Source organism: Fringilla coelebs, assembly GCF_963513975.1.
Source record: "Fringilla coelebs genome assembly, chromosome: 12".
Lineage (NCBI taxonomy): Eukaryota > Metazoa > Chordata > Aves > Passeriformes > Fringillidae > Fringilla > Fringilla coelebs.
The window spans coordinates 9,140,371-9,168,312 of record NC_140038.1 but is presented as its reverse complement, the minus strand read 5'-3'; the positions used below and the strand labels follow the sequence as shown (position 1 = coordinate 9,168,312).

Sequence of the window (27,942 nt, the reverse complement as noted above, 5' to 3'; positions counted from 1 at the left end):
CATCCCTAAAGGGAATTAACACTCACATCTACCAATATCGCCATCAATCCAGGTGGCAAATTGTAAAATCCTTTGTGTTGCCCTTTCTAACCCCAAAGTCCTATAACTGCTCTTATCAAAACTAAGTTTATGTTAGATACCACTAAAATTCATACTCTAATCTGTAAAAAGTTCCAAATTATGGTCTTACATGCAAAGTAAAAATTAATTCCATTTCTGTTTAGTCACCCAATATTATCAGTTTTCCCTACAAAAGGAACTCTACTCCAGAAACACAAAATTTTAATACATGAGACTACTATGAACTGTGATTAACAAATAATTAAGTTCAAATACCTTATGTTATTTTTAAGAACTTTGAGACAACTGATGCATTTAAATGTCGTATGAGTCTTCTGCTCCTGTTGTACCTGCTGGAGGTCACCTTCATCCTTCCCATAATAGAAGTCATTAACTAACATAATCAGCTTTCCTTTCTCAGATTCAGTGGTCTTGCTTGTGCTCAAACACTCTGTTTTGACCACTTCCGAGAAAAAGTTATCTACCATATCTGGACAACAATACTGGATACAAAAAGGGAAAAGAGATAAAACACAGAAACAAAGTTATCAGTCTCACCAAACTGCATCAATGACAACAGCATTTTAGAAACTGAAGGCACTAATGAGAAGTGCAAAGCTTAATCCCCTGACACACTGAGGTTAGTAATATTCAATTTTGAACAGTGTTTAACTAGCGTTTGAGTAATAAAACACTATATACTATAAAACTGAAGAAGATTCTCATAGGTTCATGTAAGATAAATTTAATCAAGAAAATACTAGTGCTGCCTTATTCTTGCAAAAAAAAATTCTGTTTCATTTACATTTAATAAAATCAAAGAAAAAAGCATCTTTAATAAGTATTTTGCTGACAAGCGTAAGTTTATTGAGAACTTAATGGGAAGCTTTGTCCTTTATTTCTTAGGGAAGAATGTATGTTGAAACCTTCAAAAGCTCTTTGCAGCATTACTAAAAAATTCAGAATTCTGAGTCACATAATAGACATTGTTCAAGCCTCTTTATGATGAAGTAGACAAAGAATGCTTAGGCCACGAGTCATTTCATGAAACTTATCACTTAAAAAGTACAGCATACTTCATAAAGAAGATGCTATGAAGTTTCCAGCAAAATTAGAATGTTTCAGAGGACAAATTTCTCTCCTGCCGAATAATGGTTCTTACCATGCAGGACTACTTTCCGTAAGCCTACTAGTAAGGAGCAATTTCCTGCTGTGGAATTGTAACTCAGTATCCTAAGTAAACACACTTCTTCAATGGTTCCTTCATTCAGTTGATGTACTCAGTGCAAAAGCTATTCTGTACAAATAATGATTAGAAAAAGTTAAAACCCTTGGGGTTTTTCCCACTGCTATCTGTATTTCTTAATTATGCTTCAGAACTGAAGGAGACAGCAATTACTGTTAAATCAGAACCATCTGCGAGAACAGTAACTCAGATCCTCACAAATTTGTCTCATACAGTAAGTAGCTGATACTCCTTTTTGTTTTGGATATTCATGTTGTATAGAGACTGCAAAGCCATTTCTCTGTCCCTGAAATGAAATACACATGCCTGAGAATTGTGAGAATCTTCGCCAAATATTAAATATTTTCCAAGAAAAAAATGTTTTCAGAAATAGTAGTAAGTAGTTTCACAATCAAATTAAGTGATGCTTAGTTTCTGAGAGTTTTATTTACGACAGTGTTTGAGTATGAACTACAAATTAAATTCTTCCCCACAGCTTAAAAACTCTTTTATCTATTAAGTATCAAGTATTTTTATCTTGCTGTACCAAGTGATACATCAAGATAAAACAGTAAGTTTACACTGTCATCTTTGCGTCAGCTGCAATCAGATGTGGGTCACCTGGCTGCCTATTCTGATAGATCCCTACTTTCAGCACATTGGAAACATGAGGCAAAAAGTAGCAAGATTTGGAGCTCCTCTGCTCATGTCTTGCTCTCCATGACTGCAAGACTTTGAGAATTTGGTTCTGCTTGATGGCAGTCATAAGCCAAACTAGCTTCCTATCAAACCATGACACTCTTCCATAACCAAAGAGAAACCCACAAAGTTTGTTCGAACGCTTACCAGCCCCAAAATATTTTACCTTCATGTGATTTTTTAGAGGATCCATAAGATTGAAATGTATATTACATTTTGGACAAGCTCGTGGAAAAGGTCCTCCATTTTTAATGGTACTGGATGCAGCATTTGTCCCTGTAAAATTTAAAACATATAAAGACTCAGAATTCACAAGAATACTCAGTTTACTAGTAGTGGCAGTAAAATATGGTATTTCTAGTAAAATATGGTATTTCAAACAACAACTATTACCATCAATAAAGCAGTAATAACCATAAGCAAGGTTTTACAAGCATCTTTTAACTATTCCTCCTTGTTCCTAAACTGACCCGCTTGACATAGACTGATAAACAGATTTTACAAAATTTTATCAACAAACAAGGAAAAAACACGTGAGGAGATGAAGGCAGCATGATAGGGAGAAAGCATTTCTTCTGTGCACTACCAGCCCACCCCATCCTGGATAGGATGGATTTTTTATGTTTTTATTTCACAAACTTTTCAAATGAACATGTAGAGCCTGTTTTCTGCCACAACCTGATCATCATCACAACGGGGTTCAGATAAAACCCTTTTGGTTTGGAAAGGAATTTCACCATTTGGTTCTCAATTATGAGGATATTTCTCTCTGGAGATTTGTAGGAATCCTGGCTTATTCAAATACATTAGTTCTGTTAAGCAAAGTTGTCTTTGGAGAATCTAGAGAATAAATCCTCTAAATTAATAATTACTCCCAGTAATTAAAGGAAATAAAGCTTCTCTTATAAACATAAATTATTAATACCTTTTGAGCAAAAGACATATTAAAGCTTTGCATTAGTTTAATGAATAAACTAAACTTTAATGAATAAACTAAGCTTTGAGTTTTCTCCAAACTCAAAAATCATCAGAACAAGAGCTACTTTTGCAGACAAAATTCTCTTGCATTCTCAAGTCATTCACAGATTTGAAGGACTCCATACTAAGTAGTTTAGAAGCCAAACACAGGAAAGAACATCTCAACAGTAGAGTCAACTGTTCCCTGCCAGGACTATGAAAAGATGTAATAAAAACCAAAACAAATACAAGGGAATAAATAAGTGTATGAGTTAAGAGATGACCGTGCAATAGTGTTTTACATTTTTACATAAAAATAGTCCTGTCTAGACCACAAATAAACAGTAATTTTCCTTAAGATAACGATCTGGCTAAGAACCATTATTAAGCAGAAAGTCCTTCACATGAGTGGATGGCCATGTAAAAGATGTACCATAAAACAGTGCTGCAGGTCTTCACTCTTACAGTTGGTAAAACATTTTGACACATCACAGCTAAGTGCAGACTGAGTTGAAGAAAGCCAGTTCTGCAGCAAAACCTTGTGTTCTGCAGTGCTTCAGTGCTGGATTCTGTGACAGATTAGAAATTGCTATGCCAGCATGGGGTGGCTTACAGACAAACTCAGCAAAATAAGGTTCTCGGCGAACATGATCTATTTCTTTTTTTACTGAATTTAGCAAGACCCTTCAGTTATTTTTTTTTTTTATTATAGGCTGCAGCACAATATCTATTTCACCCGAAACAGGGTGGAGGAAATTTTTTTGCTGAAATGTTCACGTTATAGCCATGTCCTTCTGGCAGCTGGAAAGAGCAAGCAAGCTCTAAATAAGAAATGCAAAAAAATCCAAATCTGAAATTACTCCAAACAATCATTTTAACTTTATAGGAGAGAAGATGTCTTGGAAATGTCTCAAAAGTCAAGAATAAACCCTGGCCTATTGCAATTGTTAGAAAGCACCTTTTGGCTCAGGACAAAAATGCACCTAATAGTTAATACTCTGAAACAGTCAGACCAGCTTTCTTCTTGCAGGGAAGGAAAAATCTTTCCAATAACATTGTTTCTTTGAAATAGACCTTCTCCCCTCCCACTACTATTTCAAACTATATCAGAAACACTGTTAAAAAAAAAAAAAAGAGGGGGGAAAACTGCAAAACACACTTTGCAATAATTAGCCAAAGTACAGAATCACAAAATAATTTAGGCTGGACCTTTGGAGGTAGTTTTCTGCAACTTCCCAGTCAAAGCAAGTCTAATCTTATGCTCAGAGCATAAGAGTTCAGTCAACTTCTGAGTATCTCCAAGGATGGGGATTCCACAATCTAACTTGTTACTGCCTTGCCTGGCATTGCTAAAATTATTTTTTCCTCCATCTAATCAGATTTAGTTCATAAATTCAGCAGTCATAGTATTAAGTCAAGAATTCTTTCCATCTCGATTTTCTGGTTGGCTGCGTTTTGCAGTCTCAACCCCCGACTCCCTTCTTTGACATAGAAAATGAACTAAGAGAATGAGGTCAGGGGCATTTATTTTTATCATCTATCTCTGAATGACTAATTATTGCTCTACAGAATTCAAACCTACCTACTAAACAATAAAGGTCTAAAATTTGCATAGGTAATAACCTCAGGTAAATAAATTTGTAAAGGTATATAAACCCTTGCATAGAATAGCTATTTTTATTTTACAGCATAAGAACAGTTACTTACTTACACTGCCTTTAGAGTATTAAAAACACTGACCAACTGAAACTACAGATGTGTTAGCTTTTTCCATGACACAGAGGCAGGACTGCCAGCTAGATCATTCCAACTTCCTACTGTTTGAAGATCCACTTTGTGCCTGTGCAACTGTTGGACAGTTACATGTAGGTGAAACAGCCAAGCTTCTTCTAGCACCTACCTCAAGGAGCTTGGCCTGTTTTGCAGTTACACTGTGGCCTTCAGAAGTAGCAGGAGTTTAGATACAAAACCACTCTCATTTAGACCTACAGTACTTAAATTTTAAAAACCTCAGTTTTTTCCCATAGTAATTAGAACACATTAGTAATGTCTGCAATTTAGGGTCTACACAAAGCAGTTTAAATATTTTCCTAAACTAATATGCCATACTGAAGAAAATATCCAACTCAGACTGAAGGCCCAGGCCGGTGAAGCAGGAAAGGGTAAAGGCAAGAAATACAGACCCACCTCTGAAACCCCAGTAAATCATACTGTGGCCACCTGAATTCATTTGGCCTACTTTTCACATCTTGACCCACTCTAATGTGAGACAAGGTGAGTTCACAGTAATAAAGTTAAGCTAAGCAGCTGGTTTCTGCAACGCCTGCTATCTGGAACAAGCTCTGTGCTCTGATGGAAAACACCTCTCCTTTTTTTCTGGTTCTGCATTAATGCCATTTTAATTTCTTATATAACTCTGTAAACTTCAGTTTGCATGCAAAATGAAAAAAGTGTTGTAACTTCTAATGACCAACCAGAGCACACCTGCTCTCTTCTTCTGAAAGAACATTACATGTCCTTACGGTTTGCAGCATTTCTTCTGAAGAAAATCAGTAAAAACTAACAAACAAAAAACCCCAAAAAACCAACAAAACAAAAAACAAACTAAAAAGTCAAACTAAAAAACCCTTATAACAACAACAAAACCCAACAAATCCACAAAAAACTAAACCAAAAAGCCCCTCCAAAAAAAATCAAACCCAAAAAACTCCACAACAAAAAAAATCTACCCACAACTTCGAAATTGGGAGGTTCAGTGGCTGATTAACATGCCCATAAACACTCAGCTCCATCTGGTCAGAAACCCATGTTTCTATCACTGTAAGATTACCCTGGATGATATGAACTCCATACAGAGATCAGTCCTCAAGCAGACCTGAAAGACACAGCTACAAACCAACAAGTCTGAAACGCCAGCACAGGTCTTGTAAACCTCTCACAATGACAGACTGCAAACAGTCTTGAGACTATAATAAAATATGTCAAAGGCTTCAGTTCTGGACACGACCTAAGCTAAGGACATTCTGGTCTATCCCCCCCCTACAATGACAGAGCTGCTCCAATCATTTCTCAGGGTGTAACAAGAAGCTCAACAAGTAGAAATACTTTGTGTCACACAAAATTATTCACACATCTGAGAAGAAACAAAATAGCCCTCTGGCACCCATAGTTCTGTTTACTCAGTGGGAACTACCTAAACTTGGCCAACAGTCTGGAGAACCTCCCCATTCAATGCACATAAGCAGACTCCCAGCAAGAAATGCTGATGAACATCTTGGAGAATTTGCTACACTGCGCCTTAAACAGTGGAAAACATAATTCACTTGATATATAGATACCTAAACATCCTAACATTCTGCTTTGTAGTACACCTTTCCTTCATTTTGATATAAACAAACATATTGAGCTCCAATGTCTGGCCCTGTGCATTGTTTGCCTAAGGTTCATTCTTTTACACATTAACAAAATTACCAGGTTATTAATTAGATGCTAATACTTCCTAGGGGGCTTTATTTACTTACACTCACCGTGTTCAGTGCATGAGCTGCTTACATGGACACATGTCCTGCTCAGCAAATGCTTCCATAGAGCTGGTAGGACCTTAGCATTCATCTGTATCACTTGAGGCTATTTGAGCATCTAGCCATCAACCTACAGCAGGAACTGCTGTTGCTGTGCGATCAACTATGTGTAGCTCTGCAATGAGGGCTAGAGAAAAGACACAAGGTCTGACTGAGTTTACAACAATCTTCAGTGAAGTATTTTAATTGACTGCAGAAAACCCTATTTGAAAACAAGGACTATTTTAATGTTAAAAATACTGTTCATAATTCCCATTTTAAAAGCTTAACACACCTGTGATAAAAGTTTTGAAGACTTTTACATATTTATAAAGGTGAGTAGTCTTGTCTATACAACTCTGACTAGCAAATTCTCTTTCAGAAGAACTATAATAATACACAGGTTTGCATTTTAGTTCTTTTGTTTGTTCTCGTTAAAAAAACCAGGCCTATTCTGAAAACTAATCACACCACCTTCAAGTATTATTTAATATCTTGCTGGTATAAATCAGATCGACACCTCTTATCATCAAAGTGCCTCTCTCAGCTGGAATGTGGGTGGACACCAGAATTCCTTGAACTAACCACATTCCAGGCTAGTTTGTCTGATTCTCTACACAGCAGGTCACAGGGACTCCAAGTACTCAGGATAGCAGGGAAAAGCAGCAACCAAACAACTATTTTTGGTCTCTTTGTGCTATTAGTGAACACTTCGGTAGCCATTACCCAGGAGTTGGCTGTGCTCATACACACAATATTCCTGCGTACCACACCCATGACGGCCAAGAAGGAGCAAAGTACACTGGCTGCAGCACCACCTTGCTGACAGGTTTCTGAACCCACAACACCACTGAAAACACCTTAATGCTGCTCTGTGCATCCGTGCTGGCTGGGCCTGATTTTATAAATGATGGAAAAACACACCAGAAATAGTAACCTAGAATAATAGGACCAAATGTACTGTGATACCAGAATAAGCACATGAAAGGCAAATTGCTTCAGGCCTCTTAGTGCAGTGTCCTGCACCAACACCTCCCTTTAATCTGGAGCTATGGATTCATGGATGCAGTCCAGTCAACTCCACATGACAGGTCTTTGGGTCACAGCAACTTGTCCTTCCTCCAAGTGGGTGGAGTTTGTGGGAGAATGTTCTCACAATATTCTCAGTAAGCAAGCTACATTTCACACACATCCCCAGTGCCACCCAACCTGCATGGAAGAGTTACCAATGCCCTTTACCCAAACACCACGACCTATCTAGCAGCCTAAGATGCTTGGTTAGCATCCATTAGCAACCTGCCATTTCCCTGCTTAGACCTCAGAAATAAGTATTTACCCTATACTGAGCTAAAACAGGTCTTTCATGATCCACGTGCATAAGTTATATTGTCCTGCAGAGCATCAAAGGCCAGTTCCCAAAAGGATTGTGCTTTTAAATACCATATTCCAGAATGCCTTGTGCCCACAGTGCTGCATATGAATTAGGGAAGCATAGCACCAACACAAGCAAGTATGCTTTGGCATTCATGAACATGAATTTAATCTCATTACATGGCCCCACCAAGCAAGCCAAACCACACAATACACAGACACTTCCTTTCTGCAAAGTGAAATGTATATTAAATTTGCCTTCTGTTCAAAAATATTAGTGTTTCAAGCCACAATAATAAAACGTTTATTTTAAGTTTCAAATCCTATTGCCATCTTACAGAAATAAACATAGACTAAGTATGGCATATTTAAAATGCTTTGAATTGCAACCCTCGGTGCTTTTAAGCATTTCATGTTTTCTCAGTGAGACACTAATACAAGTAATTTTTAAGTATGCAAGCAAGTCTCCAAAGTTCAAAAAAAAACCCCACAAACAATTAAACTTTAATACCTGTCCTTTGGACAACAAGGGCTAGAATACTGAATCATTTGCAAAAAACAAACCACTTCCTTACTTGACAAAAAGCTATTTAACCCAAGACAAGAATGACACAAACAGAATGGCTGGACACAAGCAAGATAATACACTGCTAACCCTTCACTGATAGATTTCTGGAGTGAACACCTAAACTAAAAATGCAAAATCATCACATGAAGCTGAGCAAACCAGCTATCCCTCTGTCTTACGTAACTTCTTAACACGACCAGTCAGGCCATTCACTGCACTTAACCTGTTACCTCAGGGAAGAATTAGAAGTCATGGTCACCCATAACTTATAGACAGAATAATGGGATTCTGGTCAGTTATTACAAAAGTACAATCCTTCAAAAAGAAGGAGGGAAATCCCAAGTTGTAGTCTTTTTAAGACTGAATACACTGCATGCTTCAAATCTACTTCATCTGCTGTGACACACTCAAAAAAGGTGCTTTCTTGTTAACTTCTTTTAAAATAGATTAAATTAAATATTTACTGCTGAAAAGCTAGTTAAAAAAAAAGGGTTTTGTTGTCAAATTACATACTCTCTCCCTTCCCCTCCTTTTCAGGAATGATCCTTTTGATCCCATCTACTCCAACTCCTGCATATAGCAGTCAGAAAACCAAGATCATCATTACAGGGAATTCATCCAGCAGACTCAGTTCTTCAGGTACTGTTCACAGCCCCTCTTTTGTAAAAGTCTTTTCCTATTCCCACAGGCCAAAGAGTGATGAGTATACCTGTCAATAAAGATACAGTGGATCTGGCAATGCTTTTTCACATCTAAATGAACATTATAAGAAGACATTAGTTGATTTTATAGTCAGCCTAATGCACTGAAAAGCAAAGTCAGACAACACAAGTCTCCAAAGTTTATTTCATTAAACATTATACAGTGTTATGTAAAGGGGGAAGAAAAAAGTAGTTATACTATATTCTAGAAATCCTATTTAAAGTTATAACCCACAGATCTGCACTAGAGTTAAATGACAATAGGTGTTGTTTTTCTTATCAACTTCTACAGTTATACCCACCTGTTACATTCACTGCTGGCCCAGGCTCGTACTGTGGAACGCCCGAGTTCTGCCTCACACCAAACAATATACCAGATGTACTATCTGGTGCATCTGGTGGAGAATCCATAATATAATCCTGAGAAGATATTTTCCAAGAGGTAAAAGAAATTTGAGGTTTAATTTTTTTTAACAAAAATTTGACAAAAGTAGGACTATCTTCCTAAAATATAAAAATAAACAGATTTTTAAAAACATCCAATACACAATACAGAGACCTTGTCATCAGCAAATCTGTGAGACAAAGGCCAAAAAATTTAAAAAATTTAAAAAAATCAAGCTCATATACTGCTTCCCATTCACAACTGTGCTACTTATTTGAAAACATCAAATAAGGTGCAAGGTGCCACATCTTTAACTACCACCATGTAAAGCAAACTTAATGGAAAGGAATCTTAAGGAGCACAAGTACATTAACAGGTACGATAATCTTGTTTAGGACTCCTAAATACCAGAGCAAAAAGGAGAATTCCGCTCCCCCATCCTGCCTTTTTAATGAAGTCACAACAGGGCAGGTGTTACTGGAATCACAGCTTCAGAAGAGCCACTGAAAGGACAGCAAAGCGCCTCAGCCTGCAGGCCACACCTCAAGCACAACTAATGCTCAGGGGATAAATGTGTGGATGACTCTGAGTGCAATGAATGAGAAAGAAGTCTTGCAAAAAGAAGTATACTCTGCAGGCTTTCTTGAAAGGAAATCACTGTCCTGATGAGTTACATCCAGCTTATGTATACTCCGTGGAAAAGTTCAGCTTTTCTAGCTCTAGGTTTACTCTGGGGTTTTGTTATAAAAACACTGCAGAAGCACCTACCAGCTTCGTCTGTTGGAACAAAAACATGAGGTGCGTGTGTGAGGGAAGTAAAGGAGAGGGCTTTCTTCTGCAGTAAAGATTCTGTAGGACACACTAGCACACCTTTAGAGGATTTAATAAAGCATACTATGTCATCAGTAAACTTACAAAAACTTCACAGACTTGTAATATGTGTGTACATCATGTAAAGTACCAAATCTTTCTGTAATAATTTGCCCTGCTTCATAAAGAAAGATTTAAGATGACTAAAGAAGCAACCTACATATCCTACTGATATATGGACATTTAATGATATTATTTCTTAGGCTTTCTTAACAGTGACAGACTTGTTTAGCTAACCTGCTTCACCAGACACACCCACAATTTCTCTCTGCAAACTATCAATCAACTGCTGAAGATTCAAAACTGGAAAGTATGAGTATTTTTCCTGCTGAATTTGCTGAAGATTCAGCTAGCTAGTTGACAGGCAATGATTACATTGCTTTGTTTTAGTTTTTTTTTTTTTAATACAGCTCTCATTAGCAATTATTTATCCAAATCTTAAGAACACCCAATTCCAATCCTCATCTTTTAATGGCCTAATAAACTCTGTTCATTCAGACTGCTTGCCCTGCTCACCAAGTGCAGAATCCATTAAGCTGCATGATTTTTATTTACACCAGAAGACTAACAATTGAAACAACCTCAGGTATGTGTATTTGCAGGGACAATGGAGAGGGTGCATACTGTCAGGCTTAATTTTGACCTGACAGCAGTAGCTAATATTATAGGCAAATGGTCTGAACAATTTCAGTGTAAATTATTTTCAAAGAAGGTATTGCATCATAGTTTACCTCATACAAATATGGAATTTTAATCCTCATTCTTTCTCTCTCATATACATCCAACAGATATGGCAACAAAACAGCATCTAACTCAACTCCCTCATGGCAACATTTCAGGGTTCTGTGGCAACCCAGGAAGGTCTATGGTACATGACCTACGTGCACAATTCCTTTAGGCTTTTGAAGCAAAACAAATATGTTGCCAAATTGCTTCACCTGCTGATCACGTAACTTTAGGTTTTCTAAACCTCTTACTTCGCCACGCTTTCATTCATGTGCCACATGAATAAAAAAGCAAAACCCACTAAGGAACTACTGCTACACCATTCTCTTGAAAATCAAAAATCCCAAGGCAAGGCACTGCAAAAACAGATGGAAAACCCACAAAGTTGCTTTACACACTAGACACAATTGTCACCAACATGTTTTATGAAAAATCTTTTTCTTAGGATTTTTCCTCTTGAGAAGCCGAGAGGCTTCAGGAACAAAATGTAAACTATGATTACCTGCTGCTGTGGAATGCAACAGGTGGACCTGTGATTGGTCTCATGTGGTTGTTTCTAATTAATGGCCAATCGCAGTCCACCGGTCTCGGACTGTTTCGGTCAGTCTAAGCCTTGTTATTCATTTCTTTTCTATTCTTAGCAAGCCTTCTGATAAAATCCTTTCTTCTATTCTTTTAGTATAGATTTTAATACAATATATATAATAAAATATCAAGCTTTCTGAAACATAGAGTCACCTTTCTCATCTCTTCCTTCATCCTGAGACCCTTGTGATCACTGTCACACACAATCTATTTAAAAATGAAATTAAGTCATTAATGCAGAAAATTCATCTCTGAGCACAGAAATCTGCAAAATTTGGAGAATTAACCTGCAACATTTCTCCACGGAACATAAAGAATCTAAACAGTACTAATTTCTCTAGTGTCTGGAGTTTTCATTTAATGCCATTTTACTCTTACTAAAGCTATCATCTTTGAGTCTTGCAAATCAGTATTGCCAAATATATATTTTAATTTACCAGTGCAAGGTTATGGTCCTAGAATGTTTATAGCTTACATAATGCTAGTTAATAATCTAGTCCAGATATTTAAAGCACTAGACTGAGTCAGTATGTTCTTGATTAATTTGTTCAAAAGTAACCATACCTTTTACGTTTTAAACGAGTAAGGATTTACCTGATTGAGTACTACAGGCTGTGCTGTTGCAGGAGTCTCTGGCCTGGATACAGGTTGAGCCACTACAGGAACTGTAATATTTCTTGGTACCGGCTGTGTTGTCACTGGAATGGTTGCAGGTCTGCTAACAGGCTGTGCTATTCCAGAACTTGACCCAGGCACCTGCTGTGTTGACAAACATCCAGCAACAGGTCTTTGCAGTGTTTGTGAAGTTCCTGAAACATTCACTGCTACAGCTAATGGCTGAACTGCGACCGAGCTGGTTGCAGGTCTGGGCACAGCCTGAAAGACTGACGGGGCAGGTATGGCTCCGGGGCTGGAGGCAGGCGTCACGTAATGCTGACTCTCAGACTTGAATGTAGTGACTGTACCTGTTGCAAAGGATTCCAAAGTTAGCTTTATGTAATTTTGCAGTCAAATGTTTCATAAGTGTTGTGGATTTTTTTTTGTAATTACCATATTAGGACAATAAAGTACCTCTACTGGGTGCACCATTCTGTATCCCCCTTCGTGGTGAGCTGAAGTTGACTCTGTTCAATATATCTGTCAAAAGTTACATTTATCTTAATTGCAAATAAATTAATAGCTTCATTGCTTTTGAAATTTAAAAGCTGCATTTATATACACTAATTATGCCAATTAGAATTTGGCTTACAAATTAAAATATTATTTCTAAACCAAAAACCTGGCAAAACCAAGTATCATTTGTACAAATTATGATATGCTCTTCCACTCCTCCTTGGTTAAGCTAGTTCACTTAAGAATCTCAATGTTTATTCTCTTCGAGACAGGTTAACACAAAGGAAGAATAATAACAACAACAAAAAAAGGACATGGCACTAACATTTCAATTTGCTGATTACAGTGCATTCATTTACATCTCTTTCTCACACATACCTAATGTTCCCCAAATACTAGAACTGCCCTACATTAAAGGAAGCATTGTCCCTAAAGCAGTAATGATATCATTTGCTTCTGTATTAGCAAAATACAGCACTTACAAAGTGGATTTTAGACTTCATAATATCCATTTTCCAATATGAAAGGAAAATCAACAGATCAGCAACCAAAGGAATTGTATTAGAATTGCATTACAAGAGCACTGATTTTCTTACATATCCTACATGGTAGTCTCTGTCGACAGTTCTAGCTCAGCAGGAGCACATGCAATTTCTTAAATTACATTTACTCCTAACTAATACCACTTATATTCCCCAAACTTTTATGTCTTAGTCTGGAATTTCTGACAACTTCAGAAAGTTACAAAAATATTCATCAAATCAAAATACTCTTCTACTCCCAGATTCTCAGTTCCATTAGTGTTGCTGACAAGTTGCTTGCTCTGACCTGTGAAAATATGCATACGAAATTAGATTTGATTCTCTAATATCTAACCCACAAGGCTTCAAGTAACTTCTCAAACCAGGGTCAAATGACATCAGGTTCACAAACAATAGATCTCAGAGTATCTACACATTGTGTTTAATAACCTTAAGGCTATTTCCACCAACAATGGCTCATTAGTATACACTTCATCAGTTGATAAATATATCTAATACCAGTAGAGCTCAGAACACCACAGCTTTCAACCTGCCATTTGCATTTACATCACACTAATAAAAAAGCAGCTGCAACCAAGATATTCAAGCAGGTTTGCATTTTTTAAGACATGACGAAATTTGGGTGCTGTAACAGTACATAACAGTAACTACAAACCAGGATTAAATTATTTTGGTATTTAGCTGAATACATACATTTTGCGGGTGTTAACAAATCTATACTTCATACATGAATTCCAGAGTGAAATTAAACTAACGCATCATCTATCTACAAAAGAAAAACTTTTGTAAAAGTTATGTCTTACAAAGCATAGTCAAGACATCTGATGTGCACACATTCTAAATTACAGAGGTAGATTTTATTTCTTTTAAAAAGAACATTTCAGAAAGCCAGTTAATTGAAATTATAAACTACATTTACAGGACTCAACTGATTCATCATAGACTTGATGTGCACTTTCCCCTCTTCCATCAAAGTGGTACTTGTCCCATTTATGTAAAACAGCACTGAAGCACAAGCATGCTGACATGCAGAGAAACATTTTAAAACAGTAACAAATTACAGGTTTGAATCAATATGAAACAGGAAGCAAGAACAACAAGCGGTAACTGTAGGAAAAATGAGCAGTTACAGAAAAAGGCAAAGGAAACAAAGTGTGAGCTACTTTTCATCCCAGCCAAAACAATCCTCCAGTACATCAGAAGGGACCCTTGATACTACACAGCTCTCTGACAGTAGGGCAAAGTTGGGGTTTTACTATTTCCTTCAAGCTTTCCACACACTCTGTACAAAAACTAGTAACTGTACTGTCAGGAAGAGGCTAAGAAAATGCAATGCATTGTAGAAACCACACCTTTCAGAAAAATTAAGACCTATATGTGAGTTTCTATTTGTCATCAATTTTTCATCTGATCAGGTGCAAATTAAACAGTGATAAGCAAAGCTGAGCTCACGGTATCTTGCCTATCACCAATAACAAACTGAAGCCTGACTAGTGCCAGGTAGTACTACTTACAAGCCAGAGAAGAACTGAGGTCATTCTTCCATAGCTGTTTTTGATAGTGAAGTAGAAGATTAAAAGAGAAAAGTTGAGGAAAGGGAAGGAAAAAAGATAAAGTAACAAGTTATACAATAAGTGATTTTATTTGTGTCAGGACCGAGTATGGACAGCACTAGAATAAGAAGCAAACATTTTAAGTCTCTATCTTTGACCCAAGTTCCTGAAGTTCACAGAATCATATCAAAATTATAGTTTTCACCTGAATTATTTCTATCCTTTCACTACAAAAAAACTTGAGGCTACAACTACTGCAATCAAACTTAGCATGTTTGTTGTTCCAACACAAGCTAGTGCCTTAATAGTTGTTGTATGCCATGACCTACTGCCAATGACCAACAGCAATCCAGAGGTCTCTTGACCTTCCAGACAACAGGGTATTTTTCAGACATTCTATATGTTTGTAACTGCAGAAAACCTAAGAATAATTTTAAAATAGTCTTCAAATTCTTCAGAGTATCCAGAGTATTTTTAAAATATTCATTCTTAAAAAAATATTTTCTGGTGAGAGTACTTATCAGATTCTGTATTCTTCTCATATTTAAAATAATTTTTTCACTTTTTTAACCTTGTGTAAGAAGCCTTAAACTTGCTATCCTAGTGAGCAAAAAAGTAATAGATGCAAGATAAAAGTATTATGAACTAAAATGACTGAACAGCTAGTAACAGCTCTGAAATCCACGCAGCAGAGTGTGACAAACAGCCTCATGTAGCATTTTGTCTTGAGATCCTTTACTGCAAATGATACACCTTCAGAAAACTACTATGGAAATCTTAGCTACAAGTGTTAGTAGTAGAGATAAGGCAGAAACTGTGGGGAGTAAACCTCACCAGGCAAAGTCCTGGGTATGTGACTGCTAGTGAGACCTTAGGTCACAGCTCTTAAAAATTGACGACAAGATGGATACACAAAAAAAAGTTTCATTACTAAAGTTAATTAAAATAACAAGGAAAAAAGTTCTTCCTTACTTACCTGCCAAACCCCAAGCATGGGACAAACATGGAATTCTGAAACATCTCCTGTCATCACAACCACTTAACCTTACTCCCTGCACTACCTGCATTTAGGAGAAAACTAAGGAACTTGATGAAAAAATTCTATTTCACAAAGGATGGGAAAATTTATCAATAAAAATATTGTACTTCACAGACAGGCTTTCAGTATTTTCATATTAGTCACTTTCCAGATTGTGCTTTTATTATAGACACCAAAGACAGTTATCTTGGTTTTGTCAGAATGATGTTCACCAACATATGAAATGAGGGGTGGAGGGGGGGGGGGGGAAGGGTGTAACAGGAAGACTTAAATTCATGCACATTCTTAGGAGGGAGACACTCCCAAATATGTAACTAAATTTTAACTATACTGTAAGCAATTGCATGCATGATTTCAGCACTGTATATAGGGGCTTTTAAACTCTGTAACTAATGCTAAAACCTTCAAGTGTCCTTTTTTGGACCTCAGAGATTTAAGGTTAGAAGAACTGTGCATAACCTGGACAGGTTAAATTTAAGACAGGATTTTTTAAGGACTCTGATTTTCAGTAAGACAGAGATGTACAGCTTTAAGGCGTGGAATGTCTTAAGTCATACTATTAAGAATTCTATACTTCCAAACTAAGTTTAACTTTCTATGCTTTGAAAGGTCAGTTTTAAATTATGCAAAAGTGTTGTCTTACATGTAGTGGCTGGCTTTGAGCTGGAGATTTCCCCAACAAAGATTGGCTCATCATCATCATCCTCATCGTCCTCTTCCACTTCTCTCACTCTCTTCTGCCAGGGTTCTAGCTCCTCTTCTTCACATTCCATAAATAATTCTGCCATCTTGAGACTAGACAGTAAAAAAAAAAAAACAAAAAACACACACACAAAAACATTCAGTACTTCACTGCTCAATAAGGAATACTGCAATTGTCAATAATTTCCATAGAATGGCCTCCTTCCCTCCACGTTCTTTACAGATTGAACATGATCTGACACAGGAAATCTTCAAAGATTGACGCCACATCACCATTCTGACAATTACTTGGATGCTCATCTTTGCTATTAAAGAGAAAAGACCAAAGATATCCTTCACAGAATTTAAGCTATTTTTGTGTAAAACACCAGTAACTATCAGAGGAAGCCTCTGACATCGCAGTGAAAGGTATCTTTTAAGAAATAGTCCTATTCCAGGTAATTGATCCACAAGAAACGTGAAGGGCCTTCTACAAAGCACATAACTGAGTTAGTGAAACACTGATTACAGCTTTATTCTCTTTGCATCTTAAAAATCCCAACACAAACAAAACAAAACCGCACCCAAACTCACAGCCTCCCAAATTTTCTAAGATTTTACCAGAGGTTCTCATAAGGTCACATTTTCTTTAAACTCCAACAAAACCCACACAAAATTCCCAAAAACCCACAAAACAACATCAACAAGAACAAGCAAACCACCCACAAAAAACGCTTTTAACAAAAAAAGGCCACAAAGGCAAAATCCCCAAGCGGTACCTACAATGCACTGCATACTATTACCTTAGCAATTAAGACATGATAAAAATTTTGCATAGATCTCATTAGATGGAGTCCTCATGCCTGTAGATGTTTTCTTGCATTAAAAAAAGTCATATACAACTAGTAATGAAAAATACATACCTTTTGGAATTAACCAAATTTACATCAGCATATCTTATCACAATTGATTTTGTTTTTTTAAATAAACAGATGGCCAATAAAGTTCTCTTATTTTAACATTCTTTAACATAACCTGGGATGTATTTCTGAACATCAAAATAAGTAAGAAATTTTGCTATTTCTTTACACAGAGTACCAATAATCTAGTAAGACTGCAGAAATAATTAGTCTGTAACAACTTATCACAGGGGAGCAGACAGTCATCCTCTACTTGTATGAGAATGGGGCTGCTGGTGTTACCACATGTTAAGACCTGAGATGAAATAAAGTAGTGAAATGAAAGTCACCTAGGGTGACTTGATGATGCTTGTATCCCCAACCTTCTGCTCTGTCTCTGCTGGATTTACACCTTTGGCCAGCACCAGACCCACTTCACAAAGCTGAACTCCTCCTTTGCTTCCTCCATCAGCTTAGAGTGCTGAAGTCAGACAGGGTGCTAGGAAAGAGAACAGGACCCAAAACTAAATTATTGTATGGGGGAAAAAAGGTAGATGCTGAAGTGAATTTCCACTTGACAGAGACAACACGGGCCACATGCCAGGTCTTGGAAAGAGAATCAAGCCTAACTCTATAACTTTTTCTTCTCTGTAGGACATTCTTTAGAACACTTTATTTTTTTAGATAACACTGAGGCAAAGTTTAATAGGCTTTAAGTCAAAATAAACTACTATTTCAGAGACTTCTTTTATAGAACAGACAACATAAATGATCAATGTTTTTATTTTAAGAATTTAGTATTACTTGACCTCAGGGGAAAAAAAGAAGAAATTATAAAATGTGCTCAGAAGAGGCAATGCAATTTATACTAAAAACACAAAAAAGGCACAAGCAATGATATGTGTTAGCAGAACCCTAACAAGATGCATGTAGTAACCTCACCTACACTGTAACACAGACAATTTTTTCCTTAAATACAGTTAAAAGAAATTTGATAACACAGCCATGGGCTTTTAGAAAGTGACACCAACTGGTGATACCTCTTATGGATATTTCATTTTTATGCACCAGGCTATACACATTAAGATACTCTTAAAGGTGACTCAAAATGCAGAGCATCTTTTAAAAGGCAAGTATCAGGATTAATTTCACAAAATTTTCACTTTTTTTTTTTTAATTGCAATGCTATAATTTGAAGCCAAGCTTTCGCTGACTTCTTTTTTCCTGGGAAGAAAATTGGCCTAATGAGCTCCTGCACTGTCTCCTCAGCTGTGCCAGCCCAACTTTGCACAGAACTATGGTGTGAAGCAGGGCAGGTTAAAAATAACCTGGCCTAGTAACAGTTTTATTGGCACAATTGACAGGTCAAAAATCTGTAGCTTGAACAATCAAAACTGCAGAAAGGGGTAATTGATTGGATTAGAGGAGATGTACAGGAACAGCTCCTGCAAGTGGTCTCCATTGCCAAAGGAAACATCTACATCCATGTTTAGAGTACAAATAGCCTCCAAATTTTTAGCTTCTGTAACTACATTAACACACAAAATGTAGACAAAACCAACTGTGAATCCTTCCCCCACTCTGCTTAAATGTTTCCCAGTGGTGGTGCAGACACCACTGTAAAAAAAGTTAACCTACTGACAATAGACTTTATCTTCCTCATTTCTTAATGTGCATAAACATATAGTCATGTTTATACACACATTTCCTTAAAGGTAGTCCATGGAACTGAGAGGTCCAAAACTCCAATGCAACGCCGCCATATGCACAGACACAAAGAAAGCGTTGAAAATGCTATTGAAAGGTAAAACACCAAATTTGTGAACAGGTTCTTTAAAACATTTTTAAAATAACATTATCAACTATATCAAGATGTTGCTTTAAAAAGCAACTGCCCATCTCAAAGTAAGCATAGCTATGGAAGTTCATTAAGCAGGCACAAATAACTAACAACCTGCAAAAATACCATCCCTGGAACGCTATTAGAGTTACTAGAAAAGTGATGAACTAAAAACCTGAACCTCTCATTACAAAATGAGACCCTAAACAGCAATAAGCTTCTGATGAAATAACTGTTTTAAAAGCACTATTTTAGCCATCTCCAACATGGCAATTATGTTTAAAAATACATAACTTTATTAAAAGCCAGCTGTATTTATAACCTCTTTTTCTTTAAAGTTAGGATTTAAAAGCACTCGCATAGAAACAACAAAAAATTATGTAACTTAAGTAAATGTATCAAGAGTGTAACAGCTGTAGTGAAAACAGCACAATGATCTGTAGAAGAGCACCATAAGGATGGACAGAAATTGGCACTACAGAAAATCACAGTAGATACAGCCACAGTAAGACTTAAAAGTTATTGAAAATATAGTCACCGCTTCAAATGGGAATTTGTCTGTTGCACTCTTAAGCTCAAGTGAGCCTTCCAATACTCAAAACTTCCTTGGGTTGGCTTAAAGTCAAATAATTAAAATGAAATTGGTAGTGAGCTCAAAGAGTGAGGACATTTACACTAACCAGAAATTGGTCAGACTAGACTTGTCACCTTTTCATAATAGAATCACAGAATATTCTGAGTTGGAAGGGTTCCACAAAGATCACAGTGTCCAACTCTTAGGCCTACACATGACATCCCTAACAATCCCACCACGTGCCTGTGAGCATTGACAAAATAAGGTTTGGTGCTATAACCACTTCCCTGAGGAGCCTCTTCCAGTACCCAACCACTCTCTGGGTGAAAAATCTTTTCCCAGTATCTAACCTAAATCTCCCCTCACACACTTAAACCATTCCCTCAGGTCCCACTGGTCACCACAGAGATCAGTGTCTGTCCCTCATCTTCCTCTCATGAGGACTGCCATGAGGGCTCCCCTCAGTCTCCTCTAGGCTGAACAGATCAAGTGACCTCAGGCACTTCTCATATAGCTAAATTATAATTTTTACCCCACTTTATTAGCTGCATTCCAAATGCCCAGAGAAGTTACCTTATTTAAAACACAGATCACACAATGGACTACATGATGTATTTCTCAGATAACATCCCATACAGGCACAGAACTTTCCACCACATTAGTTGATGAAGGGTGTACAATCCATCCACATCTCCACCAGGACTGGGAATAACTGGATTTTAATTGAGGGCTGCATTTGTTTAGTAGCAAAGAAACAATGATCAAGCTCAAAGTGCACCTGAACATTGTAAAAAAAAACCAAAGGGTAAACCCACTTCCCTTAGACGCAAACCTCAGCAGCCAACGCTGCCCTCTGTGCCATGAGAAGGCACAAGCTCCGCCTAGGGAAGGGCAATATCGGCGGTGCCAGCCCGCCAGCAGCTCACGCCGCCGAGCCGCGGTGGTACCAGGCCGTGGGAGCAGCCGAGTCCCGAGGGCAGTCGAACAGCTGCCGCTGCAGCCTGACCGCCCCGCGTCCCGCGCCGGTGACCGCCGGCACTCGGCTCGAGCTGGGGGCTCCGGTTTGGGCGAGGCCCGCACGGCAAAACAGCGGCCGGCGGGAGGGAGGCCGAGCTGAGCCGCGCCGCCAGAGCCGCTCTTGCTGTTAACGCCCGGGGCCCTTGGAGAGCCCCACGCGGTCAACCGCGGGCGGAGCGAGCCCGGCCCGGGCCGCCCTCGAGGGCAGAACCGTCCGGTGCCAGCAGAGCCTGCGAGCGGCTCCCGGGGGCCCTCACAGCGTGGGGGCCCCGCTCGGGGACGCCAGGCCACGCTCCGACCTAAGATGGCGCCGGTCTCGCCGGCGACAATCCCCCCGCGTCCGTCCCCTCCGAGCGCCGCTCCCGCCGCCCGGGGAGCGCGGCAGGGCGGGCCGGGGGCATGGAACGGGCTGACCTTACCGTGCTTCGCGTCCGTAGGGGCCGCGGCGGGACAGCCACTCCCTGCCGCCCAGGCCGGCGGGGGATGGGGCAGCGCCGACTGAAGCGCCTCGCTCACCTCACCGGGGCGCGGCGCCACCTCAGCGCCGCCGCCGCCGAGGGAACGCGGGCAGGAGGCGGGGGCGGCCGCGGCCCCGCGCGCTGCCTGACGGGAACCGCGGGTCGGACACATCGCGGTACTCGCGATCGGGGCGGGGCCAGGCCGGGCCGGGGCGGGGCCTGCGCCATGTGCTGGGCCTCACACCCCGGACGGCAAGGCCGCCATGTGCTGGCCGTCACAGCCTGGTATAACACATCTGCCATGGGCCGCCCCTCACAGTCCTGCTACCAGGAGCTGCTGCTGGTTTTGGGCCTCATGACCTGGTCTGCACTGCTGCGGTAGGCCAGGCCTCGTGCCCAGCAGCCCCAGCCCAGCCTCGCACTGCCTGCTCTCTGCTTTGGTGAGGGCACCCAGGGCCAGTGCCAGTGCCATGCTGTCAGGGAAACTAGCCAGTATTAACAGAGGCTGGGGACTGAACAGATCGAGAGAAGCCCCGAGGGCAGCCCTGCCAAGAAAGACTTGGAAATGATGGTGGACTCAAGGCTTAACACGAGCCATCAGAGCCATCAATGCTCACTTAAAGCCCAGAAAACCAGACGTGGCCTGGGCCGCAGGCAAAGCAGTGTGGGCAGCATGGCAGGGAGAGGATTCTGCCCCTGCGCTGTGGTGAGGCTTCACCTCCAGTACTGGATCTCTTTTTTGGGGTCCCAGCACAAGAAGGACATTGACCTGTTGGAGCAAGTCCAGAGAAGGCCGCCAAATTGATGAGAGGTACGGAGACCTCTCCTATGAGGAAAGGCTTTAGAGATTTGGGATTGTTCAGCCTGAAAAAGACAAGATTTTCATAGTAGCCTAATTCCAACCTTTCAGTAGGTGAAGAGAACTTCCAGGAAAGATGAGGCAATCTATTTACCATGAGCACGCAGTGACAGGGTGAGGGGGAATGGGTTCAAATTGAAAGAGAGTAGGTTTGGATTGGATATTAAGGAAATAATTCTTTACTGTGAGGGTGATGAAGCTCTGGAATGGGTTGCCCAGGGAAATGTGGCTGTCCCCTCTTTGGACATGTTCAAGGCCAAGTTGGATGGGGCTCTGAGCAACTTGGTCTCATTTTACATGTCCCTACTCACAGCAGGAGGTTTGGAACTTGATGATCTTTAAGACCCCTTCCAAGCCAAACCATTTTATGATTGTGTGCTCCACTAGGAGCCACTCTGGCTGTCACATTCGCACCCCTTGAGCTGGGACCAAAGCCCCTTTGCAGCTGCACCTCCCACACTGACGCAGACCAGATTTCCTTACCAGCTCGGCCACAGTTTTGCATAGCAATGCCTTAAAATAATTTAATCGTGGTATAGTAACTAAATCATAAAATAGCGGCTCGAGCAGGGTACCTCTCAGGAGGGACCCCTGGGCTTTTATACCCTCACAGGTATGAAACTCCGGGGTCGTTGGCTCCCGCCACGTCTGTGTGTGTCCCTCCCCCGGCCGGGCCGCTGGTCCCCGAGCCCTTTGTTGTGCAAAGGGTGGACAGTTCACAGCTTCTTGCCGGAGCTCTCCTGCGAGCGGAGCCTGCAGCTCGAACTGCAGCTGTCCCCGGAGCTGCCAGCACTGAACGGGCTCTGAAAAACGCGTCCCGGTCCCGGGCGGGCCCCAGGGCGCAGCACGGTTCCCCTCAGCGGGACCCCGGGCGCAGACCCCGCTCGCTGAGCCGTGGTGCCGCCGCGGGGCAGCCCGGGGCGGCGGGCAGGCCTTTCCCTGCGGGGCAGCCGAGCGCCAGCGGCGGGAGCTCCCCACAGCCCTGGGGCCGAACAAAGCCAGGGACAGCTGTGCCCGGAGCTGTCATCGAAAAGAGGCAGCGGAGAATAGAGCACACAGCGTGCTGCTGCAGTCAGTGGAGCAGCACAGATACTAAATGCCGTTCAGACTGAAGGTTCGTTGTGCACCTGTGTTCTCATTCATCCGCTGGGTTAAATATCAGTCAAATACATGATCAACTCTTCTAAAGCTTTAGTGAATAAAACATTGCCATTACTTTCAGTGGGATGTCGCAGAACTGCTGGACACAGCCTTACCCGGGCAATGGGGTCACGGTTGCTGGAGAAAACAGCCCCGAAGCACAGCGCCTCCAAGAGCTGCGGTTTCACTCGCCTCAGAATTTGCATATGAAAATCTCGGAATCGAAAGGTGACAGAGTGTAATGAAAAGTAATGCAGTTCTCTCCTGCCTTTTTGTCTATAGTGCGGTCTCACCCTGGCCAATAACTAAGAATGCTCCCGACTTTGGGGGTTTTTTCAGGTTTTCTGTCCATTATTCCCATAATTTAAAAACTCCAAAAAGAACAAAAAGCCCGCCCAACCAACCAACCAACCAACCAAAAGTTAACAAAACAAAACCAAACACAACACAAACAAAAACCAAAAACTCAACCAAAAAAAAAAAAACCCACAACAAAAAACCTCCACCAAAGTATGATCATTAAGTAAAATATGAAAATATCTCTGGTGATTTTTGAAGATAAATAATAGGAAAGTACTTAAACATGTAATCTATGTCTCAACTTTTTCAGGCCATACTTCCCACAACTTATTGTTGTACTATGTGCCATAACTACCTTCAGAAATACACAGTTTATTTTGTGTAAATTCCCTCTCAAATATAGGTATTTTTTCAGATGAATGAGTGAAGAGGCCTTCTCCTTTTGAGCTTAAGCGATAAAGTCTTGGGTACTGTGTTTATCCTGGAAAATATTCTATTCATTTTAAGTAGTATCTTTAGCCTTGAGATGCTTACAGAGTAGTTTGGAATCTTAGACAAGTAAAGAAAAAAACTCATTAGTAATTAAATAATTGCTGCTTTGTGATCATGTCATTAAATCATTTGGTTATTACAGTGTAGTAGTTAAACAATTACTAAACTGTGCCCTTCTGCCAAAGAAGGATGAAAAAAGAGAGAAAGAAATATTCTTAATATTAGGCAAGAAACAGAGCTAAAGGGTAGGAACCAGAGTTGAACTTACTTGAAGCAAAGTGACTGGGAGATAGTCCATTTACTTGAAAAACACATTTTCAACTACTAATTTACCTACTGAGAAATCATTGCAGCTGTTTATGTTCCTTTTAAATCAAGATAAAGAGAATATGAAGATTGCAAGGTAAAATATTGAAAAATTGCAAAGTAACAAAACCACGATGCCCTCTGTACATTTTTATAATAAAATTTGTGCATTCCAATGGTGCACAACTGCATACTGTCTGTTCTGCTAAGCCCTAAGTACTTGGACATATTGGTGTGAATGTCTCGCACCATCCCACAAAGGCATAGGAACAAACCAGAGTTTATCAAGTGAGAATTAATAATCATTCATAACTCTAAAGCACAAATTAATAAAGGGTAGGAAATAGTCCCCATAATACAAAAGAATTACAGGGAAAACTGCAAACATATGATACACTCTAAAGAAAAACTTAGCAGGAGCTGACAGAACAATTGAATTTCATGCAGTTGGGCAGCATTCATGCACTGTTGACTGTAGCAGTGCAGCTAAGCTTGAAAGTTAACTAGTCTTAATTTCTTCATCTGTTATTACAATCTACTGGCCTGGGACTCAGTTGCTAAAGAGACATTCCTTCACCTGTGAAAAGGTATTGACAGCAATCTCTCATCAGTTTCTGGGTTTTGACTTAAAAAGCACAATCTGTGCCAGAGAAATTGATTGAGTGCCATATCCTTCAATGATACAAACTGCTTCTATTGCCTGTTGCAGGTTAAAAAAACTTGAGGAAGCACTACTAAATTACTGTGACAAATACACCTAATGATGATTTTTTATTATTATTTTTTTTATTTTAAACTCTCCTAAACTCCATGTTGTGTCTAGTCACTATTTGAATGTGATCTAGTAGTCAGAGGGCAATTGTCTAGTCCTGATTTTGTATGTCAGTAAAACACCTGGAGCAGAGTGGGGATGTCTTGCTCATTAGCACTGAAGTTTGGGTTTGTTTAATGTTGTTTGTTATTCTTTGAGGCACTAGACGCAGACAGCAAGTACCAACCCGCATGACATTGCAACTGGAGCTGCTGCCAGAGCTTCATTAGAATAGATATGTTCAGATGGGAAGCCTGTAACTATGAATGCACAAACAGATCCTAAATGAACATCTGCAACACAAACATTATTCAACACATGTATGGTTTACTCATTTATTCCATAAGGTACACTTGTAAAATTGATTGCATTTAGTCTGCTGTGGTTTGTTCTTACAGTATCATACCTTCAGGAATTTGGCACAAGTATAAACACTGAGGGGTGATCTAATGTGTTTATAACATTATTTTGTACTGCTTGTTAGGCACATGTAACCTGTTTATAGTGTCCTTTTCAAGACAATATGAAAAGTCTCAAGTATGCAACCCTGAAGAAAGCATAAGCTTCTAGTCTTTGGAAGTATGCTTCTGTAAATGAAGAAGAAAACCCCAAGCCAAAATATAATTTTCCTTTTTAAATACTTCCAACATATCATTATGCATAATAATAATAATAAAATTAGCATCTAGGAGAGCCAGTGTCTCATCAGCATGTATATATTTCTCCTGTCAAAATTACCCTAACTCACCAGATGAAAACACAGTCTAAACTGCTTGAAGTTACAAGAAATGTGTGAGTTGGATGAGCTGTATCAGAGTGAAAATGGCTACAGAGCTATCACTATTAAAAATCCAGTTTGTTCCTTTGGAAGCAAAAGAAAAATGTTTCTTTTTTTTTTTTTTTTCCAAGCAGTTTTTCATGGCAGCTTCAGGTTAAAAGAAGTTCAGTAGGTTAACATAAAGAAATAAGTCTTGAGATAATTTAGTTTTTATTTAAGTAATTTATCTTGGAAAAATGATGCTATGTACATCTACTTACTGTAGCTGCTCACCCAGTTCTCAGACCAGACACAGGGCATACACCTTGTTTATTGGATTTTTATCTGTCCTATTCAAAGAAATTGAATCAAAAATGTCTACTGCTGTATGTAATCCACATGATGAAGAAAATCCAAGGAAATGGCTCTTTGGTTTAGCTTCTACATCCACTTCTACTCAATTAAGGAATTCAGCAGTAAAGAACATTGTTCCACTGGAACTTTGTTCCACTGAAGTGATTCCAGACTGTCTTGTATTGACAGAAATCTTACAGAGCATGAAAGGTGACATAACACCAACTCAACAAACAACCTGGACATCTTGTTGAAAAATTACACTACTGGGTAAAGTTTACAGTCATATTTACTGCTTTAAAAAAAAAAAAAAAAGTGAGTAATATATATTTCTTGGAACAGTTGTCTTATTGACAGCAATTGTGCAATCCTACAGCTAGATTGTTTTTCTCTCTCACAAGCCTTTCAGAGAAAGAAAGGGTGTTGTCTGTTATTTTGCCAAGATACTGTAGTTCATTAAAATATGGTGAACAGATATTCAACAGCATGTGCCCTTGTTAACAGGAAGTGAAAATTATTCTATGATGCTTCCTTTTGTTGTGATTTGTAAAAATTAATTAACTCATGCAAAATATTAACCATTGCTCATATAGGATTACAGAAGCAAACCGCATTCTTTTGAGCAGAAAAAAGTAGGATAATTCCTTAAAAAAGGACAGGGAAGGGAAGGGAAGGGAAGGGAAGGGAAGGGAAGGGAAGGGAAGGGAAGGGAAGGGAAGGGAAGGGAAGGGAAGGGAAGGGAAGGGAAGGGAAGGGAAGGGAAGGGAAGGGAAGGGAAGGGAAGGGAAGGGAAGGGAAGGGAAGGGAAGGGAAGGGAAGGGAAGGGAAGGGAAGGGAAGGGAAGGGAAGGGAAGGGAAGGGAAGGGAAGGGAAGGGAAGGGAAAAGTGGCAAAGAGAAAAAAGAAAAGACAACTCCAATAAAGTGAGTTAAAACTTGGAGAAGTACAATGTTCCAATGCAGGTTTTAAACTATTGCAGATAGTACCAGAAGTGATAAATGCTGCTGCTACTTTGAAATCATAAAAATAACTCACATTGTCTCACAATGAGTTGCCATTGGGATGAATTTGAAAATACCTGTTGAATAAACAGAGAAACACATTACTGAGCTTCTAAGCAGAATTTTCTTATCATCCAAACCCCCCAAACTTATAAGAAATAAAGACAGAAAATCTGTTACATATAATATTCCTTTAGCACAATATTGTTCAAAATTTCTGCTGAGGTATCAGCAGCTCTGGATCAATCACTGTAAGAAGAAAGTGACACACCTTTAGATTGTTAAATTTCTTTATATTCTTTAAAAGTAATAATGTGTTTGCTTAGGAGTTTTCTGTTAAGAAAACTAGAACTGAAGCTAATTTCTTGGCATTATCATCACATCTGTAAAACTTGTAAATTAATTCGGAGAAAGTCTGCGCCAATAACTGATTTTTATCAGACTGGCTGCCAAACTGAAAGGAAAGAAAATATTAGGATAACAAAACAGAAAACAACAGG

At 39.4% G+C, this 27,942-nt stretch overlaps 1 protein-coding gene across 4 annotated transcripts in view; it reads right to left on the bottom strand.

Moving 5' to 3' along the window:
- ZNF280D (zinc finger protein 280D) overlaps nt 1-21,556 on the bottom strand; it is a 42,894-nt gene extending 21,338 nt beyond the window's left edge. For 2 of the 4 annotated variants that reach the window (XR_014616457.1, XM_084213697.1), the window contains exons 1-7: nt 21,385-21,556; nt 16,598-16,749; nt 12,779-12,844; nt 12,302-12,672; nt 9,444-9,561; nt 2,151-2,260; nt 337-563 (exon numbers count right to left, since the gene is read on the bottom strand). Coding sequence is in view for 3 of the 4 variants with exons in the window: in XM_084213697.1 (XP_084069823.1) it covers nt 337-563; nt 2,151-2,260; nt 9,444-9,561; nt 12,302-12,672; nt 12,779-12,844; nt 16,598-16,742 (1,037 nt within the window). In the remaining variant the exon portion in view is untranslated. Of the gene's footprint in view, nt 1-336; nt 564-2,150; nt 2,261-9,443; nt 9,562-12,301; nt 12,673-12,778; nt 12,845-16,597; nt 16,750-17,884; nt 17,925-21,384 lie in introns of those variants that run through there. The other 2 variants (XM_084213698.1, XM_084213699.1) reach the window with 2 other exon arrangements.
- Nucleotides 21,557-27,942: the final 6,386 nt, after the last annotated feature.